The 23,194-nt window shown below is 42.5% G+C and overlaps 1 protein-coding gene across 4 annotated transcripts in view; it reads right to left on the bottom strand.

Moving 5' to 3' along the window:
* Positions 1–22,833, bottom strand: part of OSBPL9 (oxysterol binding protein like 9) — a 175,388-nt gene extending 152,555 nt beyond the window's left edge. For 3 of the 4 annotated variants that reach the window (XM_089684471.1, XM_089684472.1, XM_089684474.1), the window contains exons 1-2: positions 22,681–22,832; positions 10,793–10,843 (exon numbers count right to left, since the gene is read on the bottom strand). In XM_089684471.1, coding sequence (XP_089540597.1) covers positions 10,793–10,843; positions 22,681–22,791 — 162 coding nt within the window. In that variant the 5' untranslated portion in view covers positions 22,792–22,832. Of the gene's footprint in view, positions 1–10,792; positions 10,844–22,680 lie in introns of all 4 variants that reach the window. The other variant, XM_089684473.1, reaches the window with a different exon arrangement.
* Positions 22,834–23,194: the final 361 nt, after the last annotated feature.

The raw sequence follows: 23,194 nt of genomic DNA, 5'->3' as shown, positions 1-23,194 counted from the left end.
GATATCACGGGCAGAATTGCAGCAATTCTACCGCAATCCCAAAATTCCCAGGTGTGAATGGAGCCTCATGGCGCGGACACTGGAGCTTGATTTTGCTGCTCATCATGCGCTCGTACTGAGCTCCCAAGTGCTTCCATGTAGAAGGGTAACCTGAAGGAATAAAGTTTGGTTTTATTTCTCATTGGGGCCAACGCCTCATTTACTCGCTCTGCACTTCTTCTGAGTGTTGAGAGGCAGATGCTCCCTTTTCCTAATGAGTATGCAATCAGTGCAGGGTCTCTCCTCCTCCTGCCAATCCCCGGGTGCAGTGCTGGAGACAGGCAGGGAGGTGAGTAGGAGGAGATAAACAACGCACCATTAAAACCTTATAGAAGTATGATTTTAGCTAAAATTATATATTTTTTTTCTATCAAGACAAGCAGATAGTCCTGAAGGACAAGTAGAATGGGACCCAGATTAAGTCGCTCCGAAAAGTAGTTTTTTTAAAAAGATTACCACACCCCTGCACAATAAAACCCCATTGCTTTGTGCAATAAATAAAACCATCTTTATTGGCATGTCATATAAAACAACGAAACATTACAGAAGCAACACAGGCCCCTTCATCAGGCACAATGACAGAATGTGCAAAAACACACACACACACACACACACACACACACACACACACACACACACACACACACACACACACACACACACACACACACACACACACACACACGTGTAACATGAAAAACAGATTACCATCAACATAACAACACAACGTCAAATTCCTGCCAAAACATTGGAATAACCAAATAAAAATGGAAAATGCTTCTCATATCACTAAAGATCCCCATGTAAAAATGAGGCCAAAACAAATGATACAGTTATACCTTGCATCATGTGATTCTCTATGTCCTGGAGTGAGAACATGCAGAAGGGGTAACTACAGCTAAGGGCATCCAACACTGCTATAGTGATCTGACATGGCTATAACGGCTTTCAACCATGGGGCGGGGCTCTGCCCTTCAATGTCAGTTAAGCTGGCCATACACGTACAGATTTTCATTTGAGAATTTTCGTTTCAAGAATATTGAATACAGAAACTGAAGCATCATCCTCGCTTACTAAAAGGCAAAAAGGTATGGTATGGGATTTCTGTTACATACCGCACTTGTGCTCCACTGAGAACCATAGTACCTCTACCTTGGCGGCATATTGAATTATAAGCCAATTTCAAAATTGACATGAGCTGGTGGAAAGAAAGACCCCTACCTTCTAGAAAAAAGGGGGGATAGGGGGTTTGAAAGTCAGAGGCTGCAGACTATCCATGCTTCATGTCACACCCAAAGTATGGTTGTAATGTGAAAAATAATCAGAAATGCAGGGCTAGCCTTTAAAGAAGAGCTTTCATTCGTTTGTAAAAATTAAGATAGCAGCTACAAATACCATAGCTGCTGGCTTTTAACCTCCTTAGCGGTTTTCCCGAGTGTAGCTCGGGGTAGAATTTCTATACCAAGAACGGTAACCCCGAGCTACACTCGGGCTTACCATGCAGCGTTCTCTGGGGGTCCCTGCAGCACTTACCTTGTCCTTCGCTCCCACGATGTGTCCCCTGCAGCGTCCCCGTCCATCTCCTCCGGCGGATGCCGGCATCTGACTTCCGTGTTCTGGTCCCCGTGACGTCGGAATGTTCGGGCGGCGGAACCGGCGGGAAATTTGAAATTTTTAAAAAATGACATTTTTGCTGTCATTGCTTTTTCACTGCATTTCACATACATTTTGTCCCCACTGCTTTGTCCTGTGCCCTGCCTGCATTTTGACTGTTCTTTCTGCCTGGAAACTTAGAAAAGTCCATGGCGGCCAAAAAGCGTCCCTTTACATCAAAAGCGGTTTTAGAACAGCGATAGTAAATCAGAACCACTTGCAGAATTGAGTGATAATTATTTGTGGGGAAATTCCTCATCAGACACTGAAAACGATTTTGCGACTTTGCTCAGCGATGTGCGAATTTGCCTCTGTATTTCAAATTTCAGTGTTTTTGGTTTGATTATATTATTGAATTAAATTGATTATTATTATATTATTATTTTTTACGATTATTAATTAAATTATAATTTATGATTTTGTGTTTCAAGTTTTATCATATCCGGAATGTTTAATAGACTCTTGTTCGGACAGATTTCAGTGAGTTATTCCTAAAAATTACAGCCTACAATTAAAAACTACATATTTCCATGCAAAAAAGTGGTACCGCTTTCAGCACAAAATTCCTGACATGATCATACCGCCAGGGAGGTTAATAAAAGGACACTTCCCTGTTGAGGGATCCAGCTCACCCAGGCTGGTTCTCTGTCAGTCTTTGGGTCTCCAGCATAGGCACATTTGCTGTGCTGGACTATCTAAATAGCCCCGCAATCTGTCCCAAGAAGTTGCAAGTCCGGGGGGGGGGGTTAGGGTTGGTGAGAACTGCCTAAGTGGAAGAGAAGGAGGAGGAAGAGAAGCAGGACGTCTCCTGCAAAGTTCTGCTTTAAGGTACCGTGAGAAAGGATGATACTTCAGTTTGATCATATCCAGTGAATGATTTCCCTGGTCCAGGATTTTCATTTTTGTCAGTGTCAATTATTTGGCTATGTTTTTTGGCAGAAATAGGAGATAATTTAGTTATCCTGAGGATGATAATCTAGGATTTTCAGTGATGTTACATCTGTATATAGATGCGGTTGTTTGCACATTAGGTCACTTTGCCTATTGAAGAGGCCCTTGCTTGTTCCAAAGTGTTACAGTACTTAAGGTGGCATGCAGACCAACATGTCAGTAAACTGGTTTTGGTGCAAGAAACTTGGTGTGCTGGAGACAGTTTTCTTCTAAAGGAAAATCTTCCCAGGAAACAAAACATAACTGATGAGCGTTTTCACCTCTCTCTACTCTACCTGAAAAAGCAAAAACATTAAAAAAAAAAAAAAAAAAAAAAAGCCAGCTCACACTACAAAAAAGCACTCTGGACATAGTCCGGATATGTTTTTGCTTACAGTTCACACCACACGCAGTTCCGGTGCAGTTTTGATAAAAGTTTGCTATGTTCCAGTATGATTCAGTGCAAAAAAAAAAATGCAGCATGTAAGATACATTTTTCAACTCTTCTAGGGACAAGGTTTTACCAGATTGGGAGTGAAGGGAAATTCTGCAACAAGGAAACAGATAAATAGCTGACAGAAGTTCTACTCTTCCCGCTTAACATTTTTTTTTTGTTTTTCAGTTTGTGTTGCTGTTGGAGTTTCTTTCACGGACTGTCTGGTGGAAAAGTTGTCTCCAGGACAGAGTAAGGAGAGATCTCAAATGCAACAGTAGAACCTGACAGGTTGTAATCCTTCCCCTCTCCATCCAAAAGTGTAAAAAAAAAAAAAAAGTTGATATAACTGAGGCCTAATACTACAGTTTTTTAAATGTCTTCTCTCATTCATCTACACTTAGTACCCGATGATGACAAAGTGAAAACAGAATTTTAGTCTGAATTTATTAAAAACAAAAAAAAAAAAAAAAACACTTTCATATCACCATGAAATTCTAGAACTGCACCACAGTCTATGGAACTACACTAGCTGGTCAAACAACAGCTATCTAAAAATTATTTAAATATAACAAATGCGAATATATAGTGTAAAAAGACAGTGCCATGTTTGTTTTTAATAAAGCATTTTAAGATGGTTTTACGCTGTGAGAGACTCTGCTCTCTCTTCTTCCTTATGGGTTACAATGTATGGAAATGTCTTTGTTCTGTCTCTCCAATCGAAGCATTGAAAGTTTGATCTCTGTAACTTGCAGTTCTGATGAGATAGCGATAACTTCAATCTTAGTTGAATATCACAGGCAGAAGACATCTTGTAGATCTTGTGAAGTTTATTCCATAAACTGAGAGAATCTTACAACAATGAACATCTGATAGGTCAAAAGATCATAATGTGATCTGCTTCATGACATGAGGCTTGAAGCTGAAATGCCTTACTGGGAAAGGGGTTGGCTATCTATACAGCATTACCTAAACCAAAGGAAAAAGGAGGAGCAGAGACAAAATACAGAGAACTCTTAAAGGCACATGACACCAAACTGAGCATGTGCAAAGTGACTCCACATGATATGTATTATCAGGAGATAAGAGGGGGACACTGGAAGTAGGGGGGGGGAATCAGAGAAGTCAGGATCAAACAGCCTTTTTATACTATGCAGAGGACTAACCCCTTAGGTTCCACAGTGAGTAGAACAAGCATGCTTTACTGAATATACAGACTGATTTTACAGTTTAATAACACTTCAATGGCCATATTCCTGTTAATTTCTAAATGTAATCACTCCACAAAAAAAAAAAAAAAAAAAAAAAAACGACAACACACACACACATCTGATGTCCAAGCTCAACTTTGGACTTTCCAGCAGCCACAGAAAATGCCCACAACAGAAATGCTTCCTTGATACAGAATGCATAACCCAGTTAGACCATACTACGAGCCAGGAGGCAAATGTAAGCCAAGGAACACATGCATCTATAGAACTCAAGTGAGCAGACTCAAACCTGTAGGTGCCAGAAGAAATATATTATTTTTAATATTGGTTTAAGGGCATAGTCTGCATGGCTTATTGGATTCATTCACCCCACAAAGTCAACAGATCCCACATTAAACAGCAAATCACAAATCTGTTATTCTAGACATTTCTACTCCATGATTCTGGGCAGTGCAAGTGTTAAATGGCATTACCACAGGAGTTTATTTATTTATTACAGGTACTTACTGTAAGTGTCTTTTTTTTTTTTTTTTAATTCAGCAGCTAAAGTATTTGTAGCTGCTGACTTAATTTTTTTTTTTTTTTTTTTTAAGACTGAAGAACCTCTTTAATGTGTGTAGGATGGTATTCCCTTTTCTTTCAGTACTTAAATTTACCTTGTGTTTGCGAACACCATCTTTGCAACCTCTAAAAAACACAAATCTCTTGTGTAATAAAAATGGAATAACTTATGCAACTGAACCCCCAAGGCAAATGTAGAAATGTTCTGTTTCCATGTAAAACTTCTGACTACTGTAGGAAAGTTATGTTATTTGCATAAACCATGGAGTATCTGTGATCCATACAAAGACCTGATGCTGCTCTTGGTGTTCACAACTATTTTACTTATTGGTGCTCAGAATTCATTTTATTGCTAATATATTCCACATTGTGCAAGGTCAGTATTAAGCATTAAGGTCATTTGCAGACCCTTCAATTTCAGGAGTCTGTACACGGGTGATTCTATTTTTTTTTTTCATTGCGTTGATGTAATGATACAGATTGCAACATGTTTGCACCAAGATATGGTGAAACTATGTACTGTAGATATACTATCACCTTTCATAAATAAAGAAGTAAATAAATAAAATAAAAGCACTAAAACAAGCACAGGTTGAGTATTTAAAAAAAAAAAAAAAAAAAAAACACCAGAAATATACCACTTGTTCTAATTTTCCACCTATACTGTATCTATTGCAGGTCACCTCACACTTCAGTAGTGCAGATTAGCTACATGTGCAAAAATTCACAAAACATGACCTGCTGGGGGACAGATTTGGGAAGTGCAGCACTGGTTTGCCAAGACATAGCACTGCTGCCACCTACATGTGACCCGGAGAAATGAAGTGTTGGAGAACATTATTGGGAAATGCATAGATAAAGTAAACTTAAAGTGTATGTATAGCCAAACTTTTTTTAGTTTTGGATAGAGTAGGGAAGAGTTAAAACCCCTGCCCCATTTGAGGAAGGGATGCCCTTTAATTCCACATTGCAAAAAAAAAAAAAAAGGGTTTTTTTTGTTTTTTGTACTGGAACCTGCAAAGCAGTGCAACTGCAATCAGTGGACTACAGGACCACCAGCTCCTACAGCCTCTTCCTCCGGCTCCAAATCTGAAGGTTAGAACCTCATACAGACCTAAGGCTGACGGTAGTAACAATAGGAAATACTGCACTCGTGCTCCACTGAGAACTGTAATGCAGGCCATAGACGGGGAGAAAACCGGACAGTTTTTTTAACAAAAAAAAAAATATCGGTCGTTCAATAGGCCGACGTTACCACCAACAGTATAAAAAAAAAAGAAGAAAGAAAAAAAAAAAAAAAGACCAATTTTCTTCCCGTCTACGGCCGGCATTTAATTACTTCTGTCCCTGCAGAGAGCCCCGCTATTCTATTTGACAGTAAAAAGTATTGCGGTTGCAACAATGTATCTATTTGTATCCATTTCGGATACAGATGGTTTTTTCGGATACAAATAGATACATTGTTGCAACCGCAATACTTTTCACTGTCAAATAGAATAGCGGACTGGAATTCGTCTCTCTCTTCTTCCTCCTCTTCTTTTTCTTGCAGGTCACGGCTCATGTGCAGATTTTTTTATCGGTAAAAAGATCGGCCGATTTGCCCATCATTGCCGCGAAAATCGGCCGATTTTTTATCCAACTTTACCGATTAAAAAAATCTGACAAAATCCAGAAAAACGGCCGATTTTTTTTTCGGCTGAAAAATCGGCCGATTTTTGACCCATCTATGGCCTGCATAAGTGGCTCTGCTACGGTGGTCTTCTTATTCAGATCTGTGTGAATCAATGATCCAGCTGTGCGAGCCGAGCCACGCACAGCCACACCAAAATAAAAAATATCAACAGAAGCCTGCAGGGTGAAACACCTCACAATTCAGATAGAAAGGGGCAGTTTGAGGGTGGGGGGCTGTGGAAAGGCACTGTGTTTGCATAACATGTTACTAAGTCACCTGTCAGCACTTGGACCTGATCCCCCATTGTCACAGTGGGCAGTGTGTCCTCTCTTCACACCTGCTGTCACAATTCAAATCCAGCATGGCTGTGTGGGGCTCCATCCACATGGCCACGCCATTCATTCACAATTTCCTGTGAATGAAAAAAAGACTACAAATACTCTCAGCGATTGCGAATTATGACTTGTAGTTCTCAAACTACGAGGGCACTGGTGAGTACTCTCATTTTTTCATTCATCTTCCTGGACATCAGTAACTTCCTGCCTGCACAGCAGGTACAGACAGAGAGCTACACTGACAGTCTGCAGGAGCCTGACATTGTACCCACGATCTGCTGATTGTGGGTGCAATGCTTTACAGGCTCCAAAGAAATAAAATACTTTGTTTACCTGCAAAAAAATGTGCATTTATTTATTTATTTTTGAAATGTGAACCTATCCTTTAATATACTGTAGGTGTAACAGGAGACAATATCCGAAAGGAAAAGAGCTCTAAGGCTCATGCACATTGGGCTTTAGAAAATGCCAGTTCCCTTGGCAGGAAAAAAAAAAAAAAAAGCTCATACAGGGCATTTTTGTACACATGTTTAGGAATATTCAGCATTTTTTTCTGCCAGAAACCTCCAATCAAAAATGCAAACCAAAAGGGTTTTTTTTCTGCCTCTAAATGCTGAGCTTAAACTATGCCTATAAAAGTCCTTATGTGCATGGACACGGAATAATATTGAGCTGCATCTACAGGCAACACACAACTTCTTTTAAGCCAGTGTGCAAAGAGCCTTCTAGTGCTTCAGATTTCCTCTATACCAGGGGTATTGAATTAAAATTCACTGAGGTCTGGGCAGTAAAATGCTCATGCATCAGAGGTCTGAATCCCACGTAGGCATTACTGTCCTCTGCCCCCCACCCCTCCGTGTAACTGTCCTCAACCAATCCACATTACAGTTCTCAGCCCCCGCTTTAATGTCCCTAGCCTCCACATATCACAGCCTCTAGCCCATCACATTTCAGGCCTCAGCTCCATCACTTTAATTTTAATGTCCTCAACCTCCCCCACACTACTGTCCCCAGTCCCCCCACATTACTGTTCTCGCGTCCCCCCCCCCCCCCCCCCAACATGTAGTCCTCGGCTCCTTTTCACATCAGTCCCTCCTTCACACTAATGTCCTTAGCCCCTTTAAATTTGCGCCCCCCCCCCCCCCCCCCACTGTCCTACCTTACACAGACAGTAATTGATTGCTAGGACTACCTTTCCTCCTAGCAACCAATCACCTGCTTAATATCCTCAGGCAGCTCCCGCCCTCCATCCAGAATTGTCCTGCCTCCCGCTGTCAGCTCTGAGGATGACCACGAGACGGCTGGGGGAAGAAAAGGCTCCTATATGGTGGGACCGCATGGGTCCGGATGGGATAGTGACTTGGTCCGCATCCAGACCCTGGTCTGCTATTTAGTGATGCCTGCTCTATATAATTCCCTTCAAGTGTGAACTATGAGCAATTTGGTTATTGTTCAAGCCAACCACAGTAACTGACACTTGCATTGTTGTATTATAGGAGTGATGGCTGTCACAGAAGCATAGAGGTCCATGAATAGTCAATATAATTTCCTTGATGTATGCAGGGTTAGGGCAGAGATACCCCAGGTGATATCGAACAAACACAGCATCCTGATAGATGTATTCAATCCTGTATATCGGCAATATATTTGGAAAGATTAATTAACCTGGTACACAAACATGTTCAGATCTACAAAAAGTAACCCTGTGGTATCTCGTCAGCTATAAAGAGCCTTCAACAATTATATAAAAAGAATACAGATATAATTTTAAACATGCATACTTATGGCTGCAGTGAAAATAAGCCATTCGGTCTTTGCCCAATGATGACGTGACACTGGTCACAGAATCTGCAAACCTAAAATAGCGATCTATTGATTAACTAAACCATAGGAGTACAGCACATCAGATGCCAGGTCAGCAGCTTTGTCAATTCCCGGAATAATAAACTTTTCCTCTGGGTCTGTTCCTCTGAACAGCTCAGTACACAATCCATGACAGTGAGACTGTCATACCTTCCTTAACAGATATGGTTCAAAGAAGTCGTGTTATGGAGAATGTCACCGCTGACCTCCTGACAATGTTAGTTGCCTGCCTATCTCTGTCCTCAGTACACTTACACAGGACAAAGATGTAGAATATTAAAGTCAGAAGACCCTTTCTGCAGAAGTGATCCAGGGCAGTTACTAGGTAAATGTTAAAGTCAGACTGACACCGGCAACAATGGCATATTTCAGGCTGCTGTCATGACAGGTTTCCATATATACATACACACACACTGCTTCAGCATCTTCTCTCCTTAGCAGAGGTAAGAGGTAGTGGCTGCAAGACACGTTTGTCTTTGGTGCATGCGGTTTTTACTTTAATGCCCCCAGGGTGCCCATCTCTGTTAGTGCATTTGACATTTTAATAAAGGTGAAATAAAACCTACTACACCACTATGGAGTTCTTTTGTGATGTGCCTTACCTTGTTCTCACCTCTCTTATGTGTATTTTCCAAAAAGCACTAAGGAGCTTTACCTGTTAGGGGTTTACGCCAGTTTAAGCTGGCCATACATGGGACAGTATTTTCAATGAACCAGCAGATTGAAAAAAAAAAAAAAGAAAAAAAAACACAACCTGACCTGATACCCCAAACCACAGATTCAATGTGAATGGGGGAATCCTCCCACTGTGTCATTGTATTGACACAGTGGGGAGACTGTCCCACCATCAGAATACACAGATCAGAACTGAAGCCTACTGCCTGCAGCATTGATCAAGTAAAAATACCAGTGACCACACATGGATCGAAAGTCAGCTGGTCCCTGCTGAACCGGCTGAATTTCAATCCATGCATTTACAGAAAGAATACACTGCAGAAAAGACAGCCAGGAAATTAAATTTACGGTGGAGCCCGGCTATCCTGTTTTTTTTTTTGTTTGATCTTGTTTTTTTTGGGGGGGGGGGCGGTGTTTTGACTGGGGGTTGGGGAAATCTACAGAGCCACAGGAAGCAGAGCTGAGTTCTGCTTTAACCAATCTATTGATTCGAATCAGGACCAAAAGAAAAAAACAGAAGATTTAAAAATACACATTATATGAATTGAAAATCTATTTGACAGTGTCTGCTCTTTTTTTTATTGCTATACAATTTGAAAGAAAACATTATGCCCATCAATTGTTTAGGCTGCTGCAGTTTAGATAGCCTGTTCTTGATTCTGGACGTTCCACTCAGTTTGATCAAACCTCCAGTTTCTGACTGAATCAGTCAGTCATTCACACACAGCAGTATAAGTGTATCAGCAGACAAGGGACGGTACGCTCACTCACAATGTGCAAGCATTCAAGCAGTCAATGTATCACAAAGATGTTAATACATAAGACCCGATTTAAAATGAGTTTTATATTTAAGGATATAAAAACTGTAAAAAAAATAAATAAATAATCTTCTTCTACTTTGGTTTTCTTCATGTACCGAAATTCATTATTTATGCCATCAACCATTTTGTTCTTTTACTGTATGTTGCCCCTCTCTGTAGTGTTATTACCTATGTATTTAGGCCAGCCACAGATGGATTAAATATCAGCCATGTTCCGACTGAACCGGCCAAGATTCGATCCATCTGTGGGGGCAGGCTATTTGTAGTAAAGTTGATCCACTGATTGGTTGTACTGAAGTTAGTCTGTCGGATTTTTTGCACATGATCACTGCGGGCGACTATAGCTGCTGGCAGTAAACATTGTGTTCTGCCAGCAGGAAAAAACTCCCTTCCAGCAGAACACAATAGTGCTGCGGAAGTGATTCCCCCATCAACACTGACTGTGTTGATGGGAGAATTGGGCAATTTTCTTTCCTTCCACCTATGGTGAAACAAAAGAAAATTATGTAAAGCAAAGCAAGCATTTATACATCTAACAAAGATATAAAGTTTAAAAAGAAATGTAAACAAACAGATAGCAATTAAAAACCTATACTTACTCTGAGACGGACACAGCCTCTCCGTGATCCTCTCATCATTTTGTCTTTCGACTGAAAGAAAAGAAAAGGAGTATTAGATGATCAGGTTACAAATATTCCTTCTATACAATCTGTTAAAGGAGGGGCCATTGGATTTAAATGGTACAACTCTGCTTACCAATCAGATGCGTACTCACCCACTTGTCTGAGGCCAGCCATCACAATCATGGGTAAGGAGCCTATGGGTGATGATTAGTTTGGGACAACCAAGACCTCAATTGTAGTTAATCTATGCATTTGTTGTGAAAATATCGATGTCCCTAAACAGAATCTTCCTGGATAGCTAAAGCGGACCTTTATTTTTTTTTATACCTTTTTTGACAGGTACCCCTCCCATTTCCTCAAATATTGCCTAGGCAGGAATAATGTTCACTTAAACATGCCCCTCACCACCCCCCCAGCTCACAGCCTCCTGGGACAGGTTACATGTTTCAGAAGGCTGCAGAACCAGTCCCACAGTGCTGCACGATCTCATGCACGTGCAGTGGGGAGCCCTCTGCGACTCCTGAAGAAGTTACAGGCAGTTCCCATATCCAAGATGGTGGTGCTGGGAACTCAGAGCATTAAGTAGAACCAGCTGCATCAAGACAGTGTTTGTATTCATAAGTTTCACTTAACCAGTTCCAGACTCTGGGCGTGTTGCACATGACATTATTTTATGTGTGTGTAACAGTGTCCAGAACTTCTGCCCTGCTGCCAGGACTTCCCCCTGTCCCAGTACATGGCAATTCAGCTCTGATTTATCAAAGCGGCATTGCCAGAGAAAGTCCTCATGTACACGGGACGTTTTTTACAGCGGCTGTTTTTGGCTTTTGAGGGTTTTTTTCTACAGCCAGTAAACTCCCCAGCATGTTATCCTATGTGTCCATGCACACAGACAGTAATCAACATTTTTTGGCACGGTCATTTTTTGGCTGGGAAAAGAAATAAAAATCTAGGACTAGTGGGTTTCTAGAGGTAAATCGCGGCAAATTGCAGCAAACCAGCGGTTTTGGATGTTTGACGTAAAAAAAATTTTTTTTTTGGTCAAAAAAACCTCTACAAAAACACAAAAACAAAAGGCCACAAAGCACTAATAAACACTACTATAAAAGCGCTAAAAAACTCACGTTTTTAACGTGAATTTACACAGCGTGCATGGAGCCAAAGTTCCAACAGCTGGAACTGTCCAAAAAAAAAAGCAGTCTGGTAATGTTTAACAACAATGCTCAACTGTGAATATAGAAACATACAGGAAATTTGTAGCTTAATAAACAGACACAAAATGAAACAAGGGATGAAGATGAAGTCAGTTAAAGCAACCAGACAAGAGGGAAAAAAAAAAAAAAAGTTGTGTTTCCCCCCCATATTACATTAAAATGTTACTCCTTTTAACTGCTTATTAACTTTTAGTATACTGTCTGATCAGGGGTGGACTGACAACTCATGGAGCCCCCAGGCAATAGGGGATCATGGGGCCCCTGTGTCCTTGCCCACACCCAAAAAAGCCTATGAAAAAGCTAATGAAAGGTACTAGGGACATCTCCTGGGGCCCCCTACTGACCCCGGGCCCTCGGGCAGTGCCCTAGTGCTTGAATGGTCAGTCCGCCCCTGTGTCTGATTCAATTATTTTCCTGCTTATTTTTTTTTGTTTCGATTTTAATAACTAATATTTAAACGTTTTTGTTTGTATTGTTTGTTAATATTTTTTATACATTTGACATTTAAAAAAAAAAGTGCAAAATGGAAAAAAAACACTACTTCATTTGTAAATAATTTTGCAATGCTTTGTACCAGAGTCATAATTTTAGTGTCATTTTAAACAGGACAAAATTTCAGAATAAAATGTGCATGTTTTATGTGCAGTAACATTATCTGTAAACTAACACTGCTAAAAAAAATGCATATTGTTACGTTTAATTGTTTAAGGTTTGTGAAAAAAAAAAAAAAAATATCTCATTGTTGCATACAATAGTCAGGAAAAGAAAGCATTGTTTGTCATTAAAAAAAAAAATACAGTATGTATTAAAGAGGAGCGCCACCCAAAAAGGAAAGTTCCTCTCCCCATTAAGGATTAGCAGCTTTGGTGAGGGGGTACCTGAAATTGACAGGTACCTGTTCCCACTTCCACTGCGATTGCCTCCCCGTAGTCTTCTGGGACACATGACAGGTCCCAGAAGACTATGGGCCATTCAGAAATCGCAGTGCTACTCGCGCAAGCGCAGTGGGTACCCGGCTGTGAAGCCGCAAGCTGTCACAGTTGGGAGCCCATGCTGAAGATGTCTGCACCTGAACACAGGACAGTCGGTGAAACGGGCTGCGGGGAGGACACTGCGGGATTGTGGGACGGGCGAGTGGCTGTTTTTGAAAAGTCAGCAGCTACAGTTTTTGTAGCTGCTGACTTATTTTTTTACAATGTAAGTGGAACTCCGCTTTAACTTTTTATCTTAAGCAATGAAAAAAGATTTTGCCAAATAAACAGGTCCATAGCAGAAATGTAAAAATTGCTCTGGTCCATAGGAGGTGAACAGGTGTGAGAGGCGAAGTGGTTTAATTGATTGTCAGATCAAAAACATGTATGCTAGTTTGCATAAAGTATGGAAAAATCATCGTTAGCAGAACAGGAAGGAAGGATACATTTCTGAGCCCCAAAAACCAATAAACCCTGCCAGGGATTCTAACCCTTCCCCACTCCATCTAAAACAAAGAATGGACAATCTAGTTAAAGGGGAACTTCGCTTTTATCTTACAACAAACACACCAGTCACCCCGGAGAGAAATCTGTACTAAACTAGGGAATGGGGAAGTGTATGTGAATGTGGACTCAGAGAAACTCACAATTTGCATAATAGGCATGCCCTAGGATCACTGGCTTTAAAAAAGGTACACGGCAAAAACAAAAATTACAGGCACATTTATTATAGCACTGCCTTCTGTGATCTCGGATCACGTGGTCGAGGAATTTCATACTGAATTATTGTTTACTTTAAAGCCCCTTCCACACCGGACAGACACCACCAGGAGTCCACCCGCTCAGTGGGGATTCTGTCCGCTGACCTCTGCTAGGCCGGCAGATGGATGGTCTGTATCCGCTTTGCTTATCTGTTTACACCCGACTGCCACCTGATCGATGGATGGGAAAAAGATCCTTTTTTGTTTTTCCTCATCGGATGGCAGCGGGTGTTAACAGATACATGTCCGTTTACAACCACCACTCCATAGAAGAGAATGGAGGGACCCATCGGCTCTGCCTGAAAAACTGGCAGACCCAATCAGTCCACTCGTAACAAAGGGGCCTTAACAACCAAGTAATAAAAAGATACTTATGTGACCATCATAGTGTTCGTTTCAGAAAGAAAACCAAATAATGGCATGGTTCCAAAAGAAGGCAATCCTCCTGTTTTAGAGAATCTGCGATTATCAGACCAGTAAAAATAACTGTACAGACGGCCGGTCTCATTTCTCCTTTAGGACAAGTTCAGATCTTTGGGAGTGGGAATGCATGCAATTTCCCCTATACCTAAAACAGGAAGTGTGAGGACACCCCTTTAACCACTTGTCTACCGGGCACTTATACCCCCTTCCTGCCCAGGCCAATTTTCAGCTTTCAGTGCTGTCACAATTTGAATGACAATTGTGCGGTCATGCAACACTGTACCCAAATTAAATTTTTATAATTTTTTTGAGACAGAGCTTTCTTTTGGTGGTATTTAATCACATTTTATTTTTTGCTAAACAAACCAAAAACTAAAAAAAAAAAAAAAAAAAAGTTCTTAGGTTTTTGTTATAAAATTTTGTAAATAAGTGATTTTTCTCCTTCACTGATGTGCGCTAATGAGGCTGCACTGATGGGCACTGATGAGGAGGCACTGATGGGCATTGATAGGCATCACTGAGGGGCACTGATAGGCAACACTGACTGGCATTGATAGGTGGCACTTGTAGGCGACACTGAAAGGCAGCTCAGATGGGCACTGGTATGTGGCATTGACGTGCACTGATAGGCACTGGCAGGTGGCATTGATGAACACTGACAGTTGGTACTGCTGGGGCTACACTGATCATCAGAGCACACTGATCATCAGTGCCCTGATGATTAGTGTACATGTCCCCTCTGAGGGATGCCGATTACCGGCTCTCCTCACGAGCTGTCAGCGTGACAGCTCACGAGGAGAGAAATGCAGATAACCGGCATTTCCCTATTTACATGCGATCAGCTGTGATTGGACACAGCTGATCACATGACCGAACTGACGTCTTCGGCTCTTTTCGTTGATCCAAGCAACACAGCTCACCACCGATCGCTGCACTGCGTGCCCCCAGACCCGTGCATGCGCGTATAGAGTGGGAGGAGGTCATATGACATCCTCCCAGAACGAGAGAACTACCTTGCACCCGTCATTTCCTTATATGGGCGGTCGGGAGGCGGTTAAAGGAGGCACAGACAGCAATGACAGGTGTTCTAATCCCTCTCTACTCCATCCAAAATTTAAAAAAATAAAAAAATTGGTTTGCTTCTAGTTTTAATTTAAAGTCATTAGACCTATTTACAAGCAGAATGAGTGTTAAAATATTATCAGAACAAAATGCTGCAATGGTCTTCAGTGTACAGAGACAATTCACATCAGCCCCTGCTTATACTCTCTATGTCTCCACCTAATTCATACACCAGTGTTCATTTTGAAGTCAAATTTCATTTTAGTTTTAGTCCTAGTCTTTAGACTAAAATGTAATTTTAGTTTTAGTCTTTGGAATTGTTTTAGTTGTATTTTAGTCGAATGAAATATCCTACATTTTGTCAACTAAAATGATTTTAGTCAATGGGTTTAGGTAAATTGTAATACAATTTTTAAACATTTTTCTAGAATTTCCTAATTCATTACATACTCCTGGAGTATGAAAGAGTAAAAAAAAAAAAAAAAAATCACATTATTTATGGTATTTAGGTTTGAACAAACTATGCAGAGACAGATTTAGCCATGATATACAGTGGGTATTGTAAAGAATCACCCACTCTGCCTTAAAATAATCACATATTTGGCCTCAACACTAAACTATATATCCGGCAGAAATACAATCCAGCTCACCATCCAAATAACACCATTCCTACAGTACAGCATAAAGGTGGCAATATTCGGTTATGGGGGGGTTGTCTGCAGCAGGGACTGGAGCAATTGTCAGGATAGAAGGAAAAATGGATGGGGCAAAATACTGTCAAATTCTTGAGGAAAATCTGCTGCCCTCTGCCAGAAAGTTGTCAATGTGAAGAAGGTTTACCTTCCAATATGACAATGACCAAAAGCACACAGCAAAAACGAGCACACAGCGATTGAAGGAGAAAAAAGGTGAATGTCCTTGCATGGCCTAGTCCGAGGTCAGACTTACTCCACAGATTTTCAATGGAGTTTGATTTAAAGCGAAACTCCACCCAAAAGGGGAAGTTCTGCTTTAAGGGCTGCTCCCCATTAAGGATTGGCACCTTTGGGGGCGGGAGCGGGTACCGGAATTTGGCAAGTACCCGCTCCCACTTCCGGTCCGATCACCTAGGCCAGGGGTGGGCAACTGTGGCCCTCCAGCTGTTGTAGAACTACAAGTCCCAAGAGGCATAGCAAAACTGACAGTTAAAGCATGACTCCCAAAGGCAGAGGCATGATGGGACTTGTAGTTCACCAACAGCTGGAGGGCCACAGCTGCCCACCCCTGGCCTTGGCGATTGGACGGTGTCCTCCCTCCCTTTCTGTAGTCTTTTGGGACACGTGACAGGTCCCAGAAGACTACAGGACCATTCACAAAGCGCAGCGCTACTCGCGCATGCACAGTGGGCGCCCAGCTGTGAAGCCGCAAGCTGTCATAGCCGGGTGCCCACACTGAAGATGCTGGCCTCCTGGAATACAGGACAGCCGGTGAAACGGGCTGCGGGGGACACACTGTGGGACCAAGGGACAGGCAAGTGTGTGTTTTTTAAAAGTCAGCAGCTACAGTTTTTGTAGCTGCTGACTTATTTTTTGACAGCGTGAGTGGAACTCCACTTTAAAGACTGCTGTCCACAAACAGTCACCATCAAATGTAACTGAACTTGCGCAGTTCTGCAAACAACAGGCAAATATTGCAAAGTCTAGATGTGCAAAGTTAGTAGACATATCCCAACACACTAAAGAGTGGAATAAAAGCAAAAAGGTGGTTCACCAAAATACGGACACATGGAGGAGATCCTTTTTCCAACTCAGTAATTCTCTTTTTGAATTTTTTTTTTTCCCCGACATGTTGGTGTTATAGCTTTCCCTTGCATGTTATAAGTTACGCTGAGTAAATACATCTGGATAAAACAAAAAATGTGTGTCATTTCAGGATGCAAATCAAGAAAATGTAATTATTTCAAAGGGGGGGTGATTCTTTTCTATACCCACTGTAACCATAAAACGTCCCTCCCTCGTTCCGTTTCCATTCGATGACGGAAATTGGAATTGATTTTCAACATAGTGTTCGTCACTGGAAACATGCCGCTGAGGAAAATTATGACAAAAATATTTTCATCAATGAATTTAACACTGTCACACACACGGCTGTTTTCTTTTTCTGTAAGAAGCCAGTTAAGCAACCAGTCGGTACAAAATGTCCACTTTAAATGGTATGGCACAAACAAGTGAAAGGATTTCCTGGCAATAAAATAACAATCATATGATAAAAGCTGGGATGACACATCACATGGAAAGATGAAGGGAAATGATTTTTGGAACAGATCCAGCCACACAGATATGAATAATGCACAATGAGGTATTTGATAGCAAATTAATTTTCATGTAGAACCAGAAAACATACTCCAGTCTCGGTCCTTCTCTTCATCTGATGTAACACTAACATTACTGCAATAACCAGCACTGACTTTCATCATTTCAAATCCAACACAATAGATATTCTTGTGACACCTTCCACTGTAACTCCTAAACAGTAAACCACTGCCTGCAATAGTATGTAGGTCGTATTGAGGCAGGAAGAGAACAGAATTGAATTAAAGTGGCTGTAAACCTCTAAAAATTAAAAGTGAGCAGAGCAGATCCTTCTATAGTGTGTACCTGCTTCAATCCAAAACACCTAGTGTGATTTTTTTCTCTCTTCTCTCTGCATGAGTCACTTCTGACAGGTTATGTCAACATCACAGAATCTCAGGGGATGGCCCCGGTCTCCTTTTCACACACACATATGGTGATTGACAGCCTCAGCTGTGCATGGTTCCCTATAAGACTGTGTAGAGAGGGACAGTGTTCGTTCCCTCCACTCAGGTCTCAGATTACACTCAGCTCTCCTGTCTATAGTGCACAGTGTGCGGCATCAGATCCTCACCTCCTGCCTTCTGGAGCTGAGAAGAATCCTCAGATCTGTGCATTTTCAAAGGCTGTAAAAGGAGAGAGGGCTAACGATAAACAGGTACAACATAAAAGAAGTACAGCCAAAGCTTGTTTGGCTGTATTTCTCCTGTGGATCACAGGAGTGCAGTTTGATCTGCACTTCTGTAACCCGTTTTAAGCTGACAGCTGGCTAAAGTCTGCTGTAAGGGGACCTCACAGAGCCAGTCCAGGCCGAGGAAGGATCGCGACCATATGGTCAGGATCCACCCAGGAGCCTGGACCAGCACCTGGCTCAGTGATCCCCTGAGAGCCTGAGTTAGCTGCTCCCTCCCCCTCCACAGCCCAGCGCTCCAGTGAGCTGACCAATAGTCTCTGCTCAGAGCAGCAGGGAAAACTAAGCGATCAGCGGTGGCTGATCACTCAGTTCTCACCCTTAGAGTCGGCAGGGAAGACAGATGCAGCATCAGATTGGTAAGTATGATTTTGAAAAATAACAAAACAAGAAAAACTTCATACTTCTCTTTTAAGAGTATCGGTTTCATCTCTGTATCACCTGAGGCTTGTCACTTTTCAGTGGATATATGAAAGGGTTTACAATCACTTTAGCTCCAACTTTTAAGATTCAATATATGAATAAAGCAAACCTGTATTGGAATTTAACTAATTAAAACTGCCTATTTAGTGGAATTACAAGAACCTCCTTGTGCCTGTAGGTAGTCCTCAGCTACTTTGTAGAGCCCCAATTACCCTCTGAAACCTGGGCGGTCCTATTATTCAAAACAGCAGAAAGATCTTTTTTTGTTTTTAATCGCAAAAAAATTAAAAAACCCAATGGTGATGAAACACTACTAAAAGAAAGCACTATTTGTGTGAAAAAATGATATGTTTCGTTTCGGTACAGTGTTGCATGAGTGCTCAGTTGCCAGTTAAAGTAGCACAGTGCCAAATTGCAAAAAAATGGCCCGGTCACTAAAGACTTAAGATCTTCCGGAGCTGAAGTAGTTAAATAATGATCTGTCTGAAATGAAAGTGTCCGTTACCCACAGCAACCTCTCATTCCTCCATGCAGATTAGAAATTATGGTATTAAACCCTCAGCATTTTTTACTGTAACACATTAAAGGATAAGTTCACCTTTCTGAACATGTTACACCCATATTTAGGGTGCAACATATTCAACATCAGACCACTCTCCACCCCCACCCCCCTCCTGTCTCGGTATATACTTTACAGTGGAGCTCCACCCAAAAGGGGAAGATCAGCTTTAACGCTTCGTGCCCCGCCCCTCGATAAGGACTGGCACCTTTGGGGAGTGTGGGGGAGGGGGTACTCAAAATTGACAGGTACCCGCTCCCGCTTCTGCTGTGATTGCCTAGATGAACAGAAGAGGAAGTTGTCTCCCCTCCCTTCCTTCTGTCTTTTTGGACACGTGGCAGGTCCCAGAACACTACAGGACCATTCACAAAGTGCAAGTGCTATGGGCACCTGGCTGGGAAGCCGCAAGCCAGAGCAGACGGTGAACCGGGCCGGTGTGAGGACACCACGGGATCGAGGAACAGGCGAGTGTTTGTTTTTTAAAAGTCAGCAGGTACAGTTTTTGTAGCTGCTGACTTTTTTTTTTTTGACTGGACCTCTGCTTTAACTACTGATGCGTTTCAGCATGCGCGGTTTTAATGCTTTTTTTATGTGTTCAGGTGTGTTTTTGATGCATTTCTGAATGCAGTCCAGATGCTTTTTTTCTTCTTTTCAGGTATTGGGGTCCGGTGCATTTTTTGATGTTCTACTTTATTTTTTTTCTGGAACTGGAACAAACTTCACTGCTGTGAACTATGCCATTGGAAACCATATAATCTAGTTTCCATGAGTTTTTGATGCAGAAACAAAAATGAACTGGACTGCATGTGCTGTGAACTGGACTTTACAGGCATTTGACTTTTTTCAATACGTAAAACCCCCTCTAGGTCAGCCTAGGCACGCACACACGCACGCACACAAAAAAAAAAAAAAGGGGGGGAGGAGCTCTTGAGAAGAATAAATGCTTGATACGTGCAAGTTCGCAGATACGTTTAATGCTGAGCATTGGTTCATTCCAATGGTCAGAATAAACGAATATTCTGCCCAATGGAATGCATAAACATCGAAACGTATGTGCAATATGTAGCTCTAGGCCCGTCTTTAAGCGGCTTTTTCCTGCCGGGAGTAAAAGGTGTTCAGAGGAAAAAATTCAAGATGCCCCTGTGCATGAGGCCTTCAAGTGGTTGTAAACCTCAGCCAAGAAATATGAACAAAGCATATCCCCCATAAGTGTGCACTTGTCTCACTCCAGAGCACTAAGTGTCATTTCTGTCTGCTGCTTCTTTCCTTTTATCTGAATGAGTCACTTCTGACAAGATAACCTGACACCAAGAGAAAAAAAAAAAAAAGTGAGAGGGGAAGGAGCTCCAGCTCACAGCCTGTGATTGACAGCCTCAGCTCTGTTTCTGAATGCTGTGTGAAGGGGAAGGGGGGGTTTGCCTCCAGTCAGCTCTTACTGAGCTCTGTAGTGTGTAATTTCAGCTCTCCGCCCCTTTTCTGAACTCCAGACAAGCTGTATAAATTCTGCATTTTGAACGGATGTAGAGAAGACTTCAGACAGACAGACACAACTTAATCCTAGATTGTAAGCTCCCAGGATCAGGCCCTCTTATCCCTCTTGTATTGAACTGTATTGTTGCTGTATGTCTCTATTGTAAAGTGCTGAGCAAACTGTTGGCGCTATATAAATCCTGTATAATAATAATGATAATAATGTAGGAGGATTTGTTTCATCTCTGTGAGGCCAGTGACTCCACCGGGTATATGTGAGGGTTTACAACCACTTTAAGGAGCTACCAGATACAGTGATTGTAGATGTGCAACAGAGGGAGCCGCTGGTCAGAGTAATCCAGCCTGCACAGTACATGGTTGAAGCCAGGCACAATAACCGCACGTGTACGAGGAATCCCCCGGACACAGCCGTGCAGGTATACAACTGCCACTGCTTCTGGGGGCCCACAACACCCGCTGAGATTGGTCATTTGCACAGTAGCTGAATAGAACTGTCCTCCCAGGAAAAAGGACAAGTTCAGAAAGTCATTTCTTTATCTAATCTAAGGGCCTGTTCACACCACAAAAACGCACTCCACATCCATTCCGGATGCATTCTAACTCGTTCTGCATTTCAGATGCTTCTTTTCTGTCCCATACACGGTTGTCCGGTGTGTCTTTGATGCATTTTCCCACATTTCAGTAGTCCAGGAAAAATGCAGCATGTTCTACTTTTTTCTGAAACTGGAAGGCCCTGGAACTGACCACACTGGTGTGAACTATGCCATTGGAAACCATGTGGCTTACTATCCATGCGTTTTGATGCAGATAAAAAACACACACTGGACTTCATGTGGTCTGAACTGGCCCCAAGAGTAGATTTAGTCATGTGTCTAAATCCGCCGCTCCTCTGAAGAGTGATCTGTGCTCCGAAGCAACGCCTCCAAATCACCTGCTTTAACCCCTTTTTTGCTGATTATTGTGCTGCCACCGCATACATTGCACGCGATTGCCGTACTTCCCTGTTTGATGGATTGGCGAGTACAAAGTAGACGTCTTAACCTAGGCCCCATGGTGGCAAAATGCATGACGCATCTTTGGATACCATTCATTCCTAATGCCACCACAAACGCAGTGCGATTTTTTTCAGCAACTGTCACGCAGCAAGATGCGAGTGAGAAAACCCTGCTAACCTATTCGCCCAGAAAGGTGCATGAGCTGCTTATGTGGGACAAAAGTCCATAGGACGACCTATTGAAGTGAATAGGCTGCCCTATGTGCAGCACACACAGAGGCGTGTAAATCGCACCAATACGATTGTGAACATGAACGCTCGTTTCCAGTATGCGAGGCACGAAGGAGGCCTTAGCCGAAGGCTATAAACAAAGGAACAATGGACATTTACAGGAGCAGCAGTACATAGCCACCAATCAGCTTCTAACTTTCATTTCAAATCTTAACTGAAAAAGCTGAAGCTAGAATCTGATTGGCTGCCCCGGTTTCAGTAAATTCCCCCCAGTGATGACCTTGCAAAGGACAGTTGATGGTTTGTATCCGGGCACATAGAAGGTGACTAGAAGAGGCCGGTGTCTGGGCTACAAAACACTTTCCTGGTTACTAGAAAAGGCACAAAATCTATTCAAAGACACGCCCACCAGTAACCCCTGACACTGAGCTCCGCCCTCCCAGCAGCCGTCACCTGACCGCGCTCTATACACAAGGCTCAGCACTGACACTCTGGGCGTGTCCCCCAGTCTCTGGGTGCGGCCAACAGGACACAGACCACGTTGGCTAAAACCCGCCCTCAAGCTCATTGGCCATGGCACGAAGAAGGCGTGCACTAATTGGCTACTGCTTCAGCTCTGATTGGCTGGAACCGGACAACTCCGCGACTATTACGAAAGGGGCTGCCCGCTTCGCGACGAGAACGGAGTGCATGTCTCCCGCGCCTTCTACTCACCGTGTAATAGGAGAGGAGGCCGGCGTTGTAGTCCAACACGAACCAGCGATACTGCCAGCCTTTCATCACGTTCGTCCATTTACTCAGAGGACCCTCCATGATAGACGCCATCTTGCAGTCGTGAAATAACAATACACGTCTGGACGTGCGTCTCGCGTCAGCAGCACGGTGGGCGGTACAATGAGAAAAGTGGGCGCGGTTTTGGAAGCCCGGGGTGGAGTCTGTGGGTGTGGCCCTGCCGCCCAGCAGTGGTACAGGCCGTTGCTAGGCGATGCTCGGATGCTGTGAAGAGATGCTGAGATGAAGCGGGATACACAACGTTCTACTAACCAGATGAAAACAAGAACACACAATCATCATGAAGTACTGGCGGAACTAGAAACATCATCGCTATGGAGATCCTAAGTCTGGGCAGTCTGTTCTACACAGAGCTCCTTTTCACTCTCTCCAAACCGGGACATTGTTCACAAAACAATCAGTATTTGTTGCTAGAAGCATAATAAGATGTACTGAG

This window comes from Staurois parvus, unplaced genomic scaffold (assembly GCF_062004578.1).
Source record: "Staurois parvus isolate SC_StPar_1 unplaced genomic scaffold, SC_StPar_1.0 ptg000347l, whole genome shotgun sequence".
NCBI classification, from domain to species: domain Eukaryota; kingdom Metazoa; phylum Chordata; class Amphibia; order Anura; family Ranidae; genus Staurois; species Staurois parvus.
This window is presented reverse-complemented; position numbering and strand designations above follow the sequence as displayed.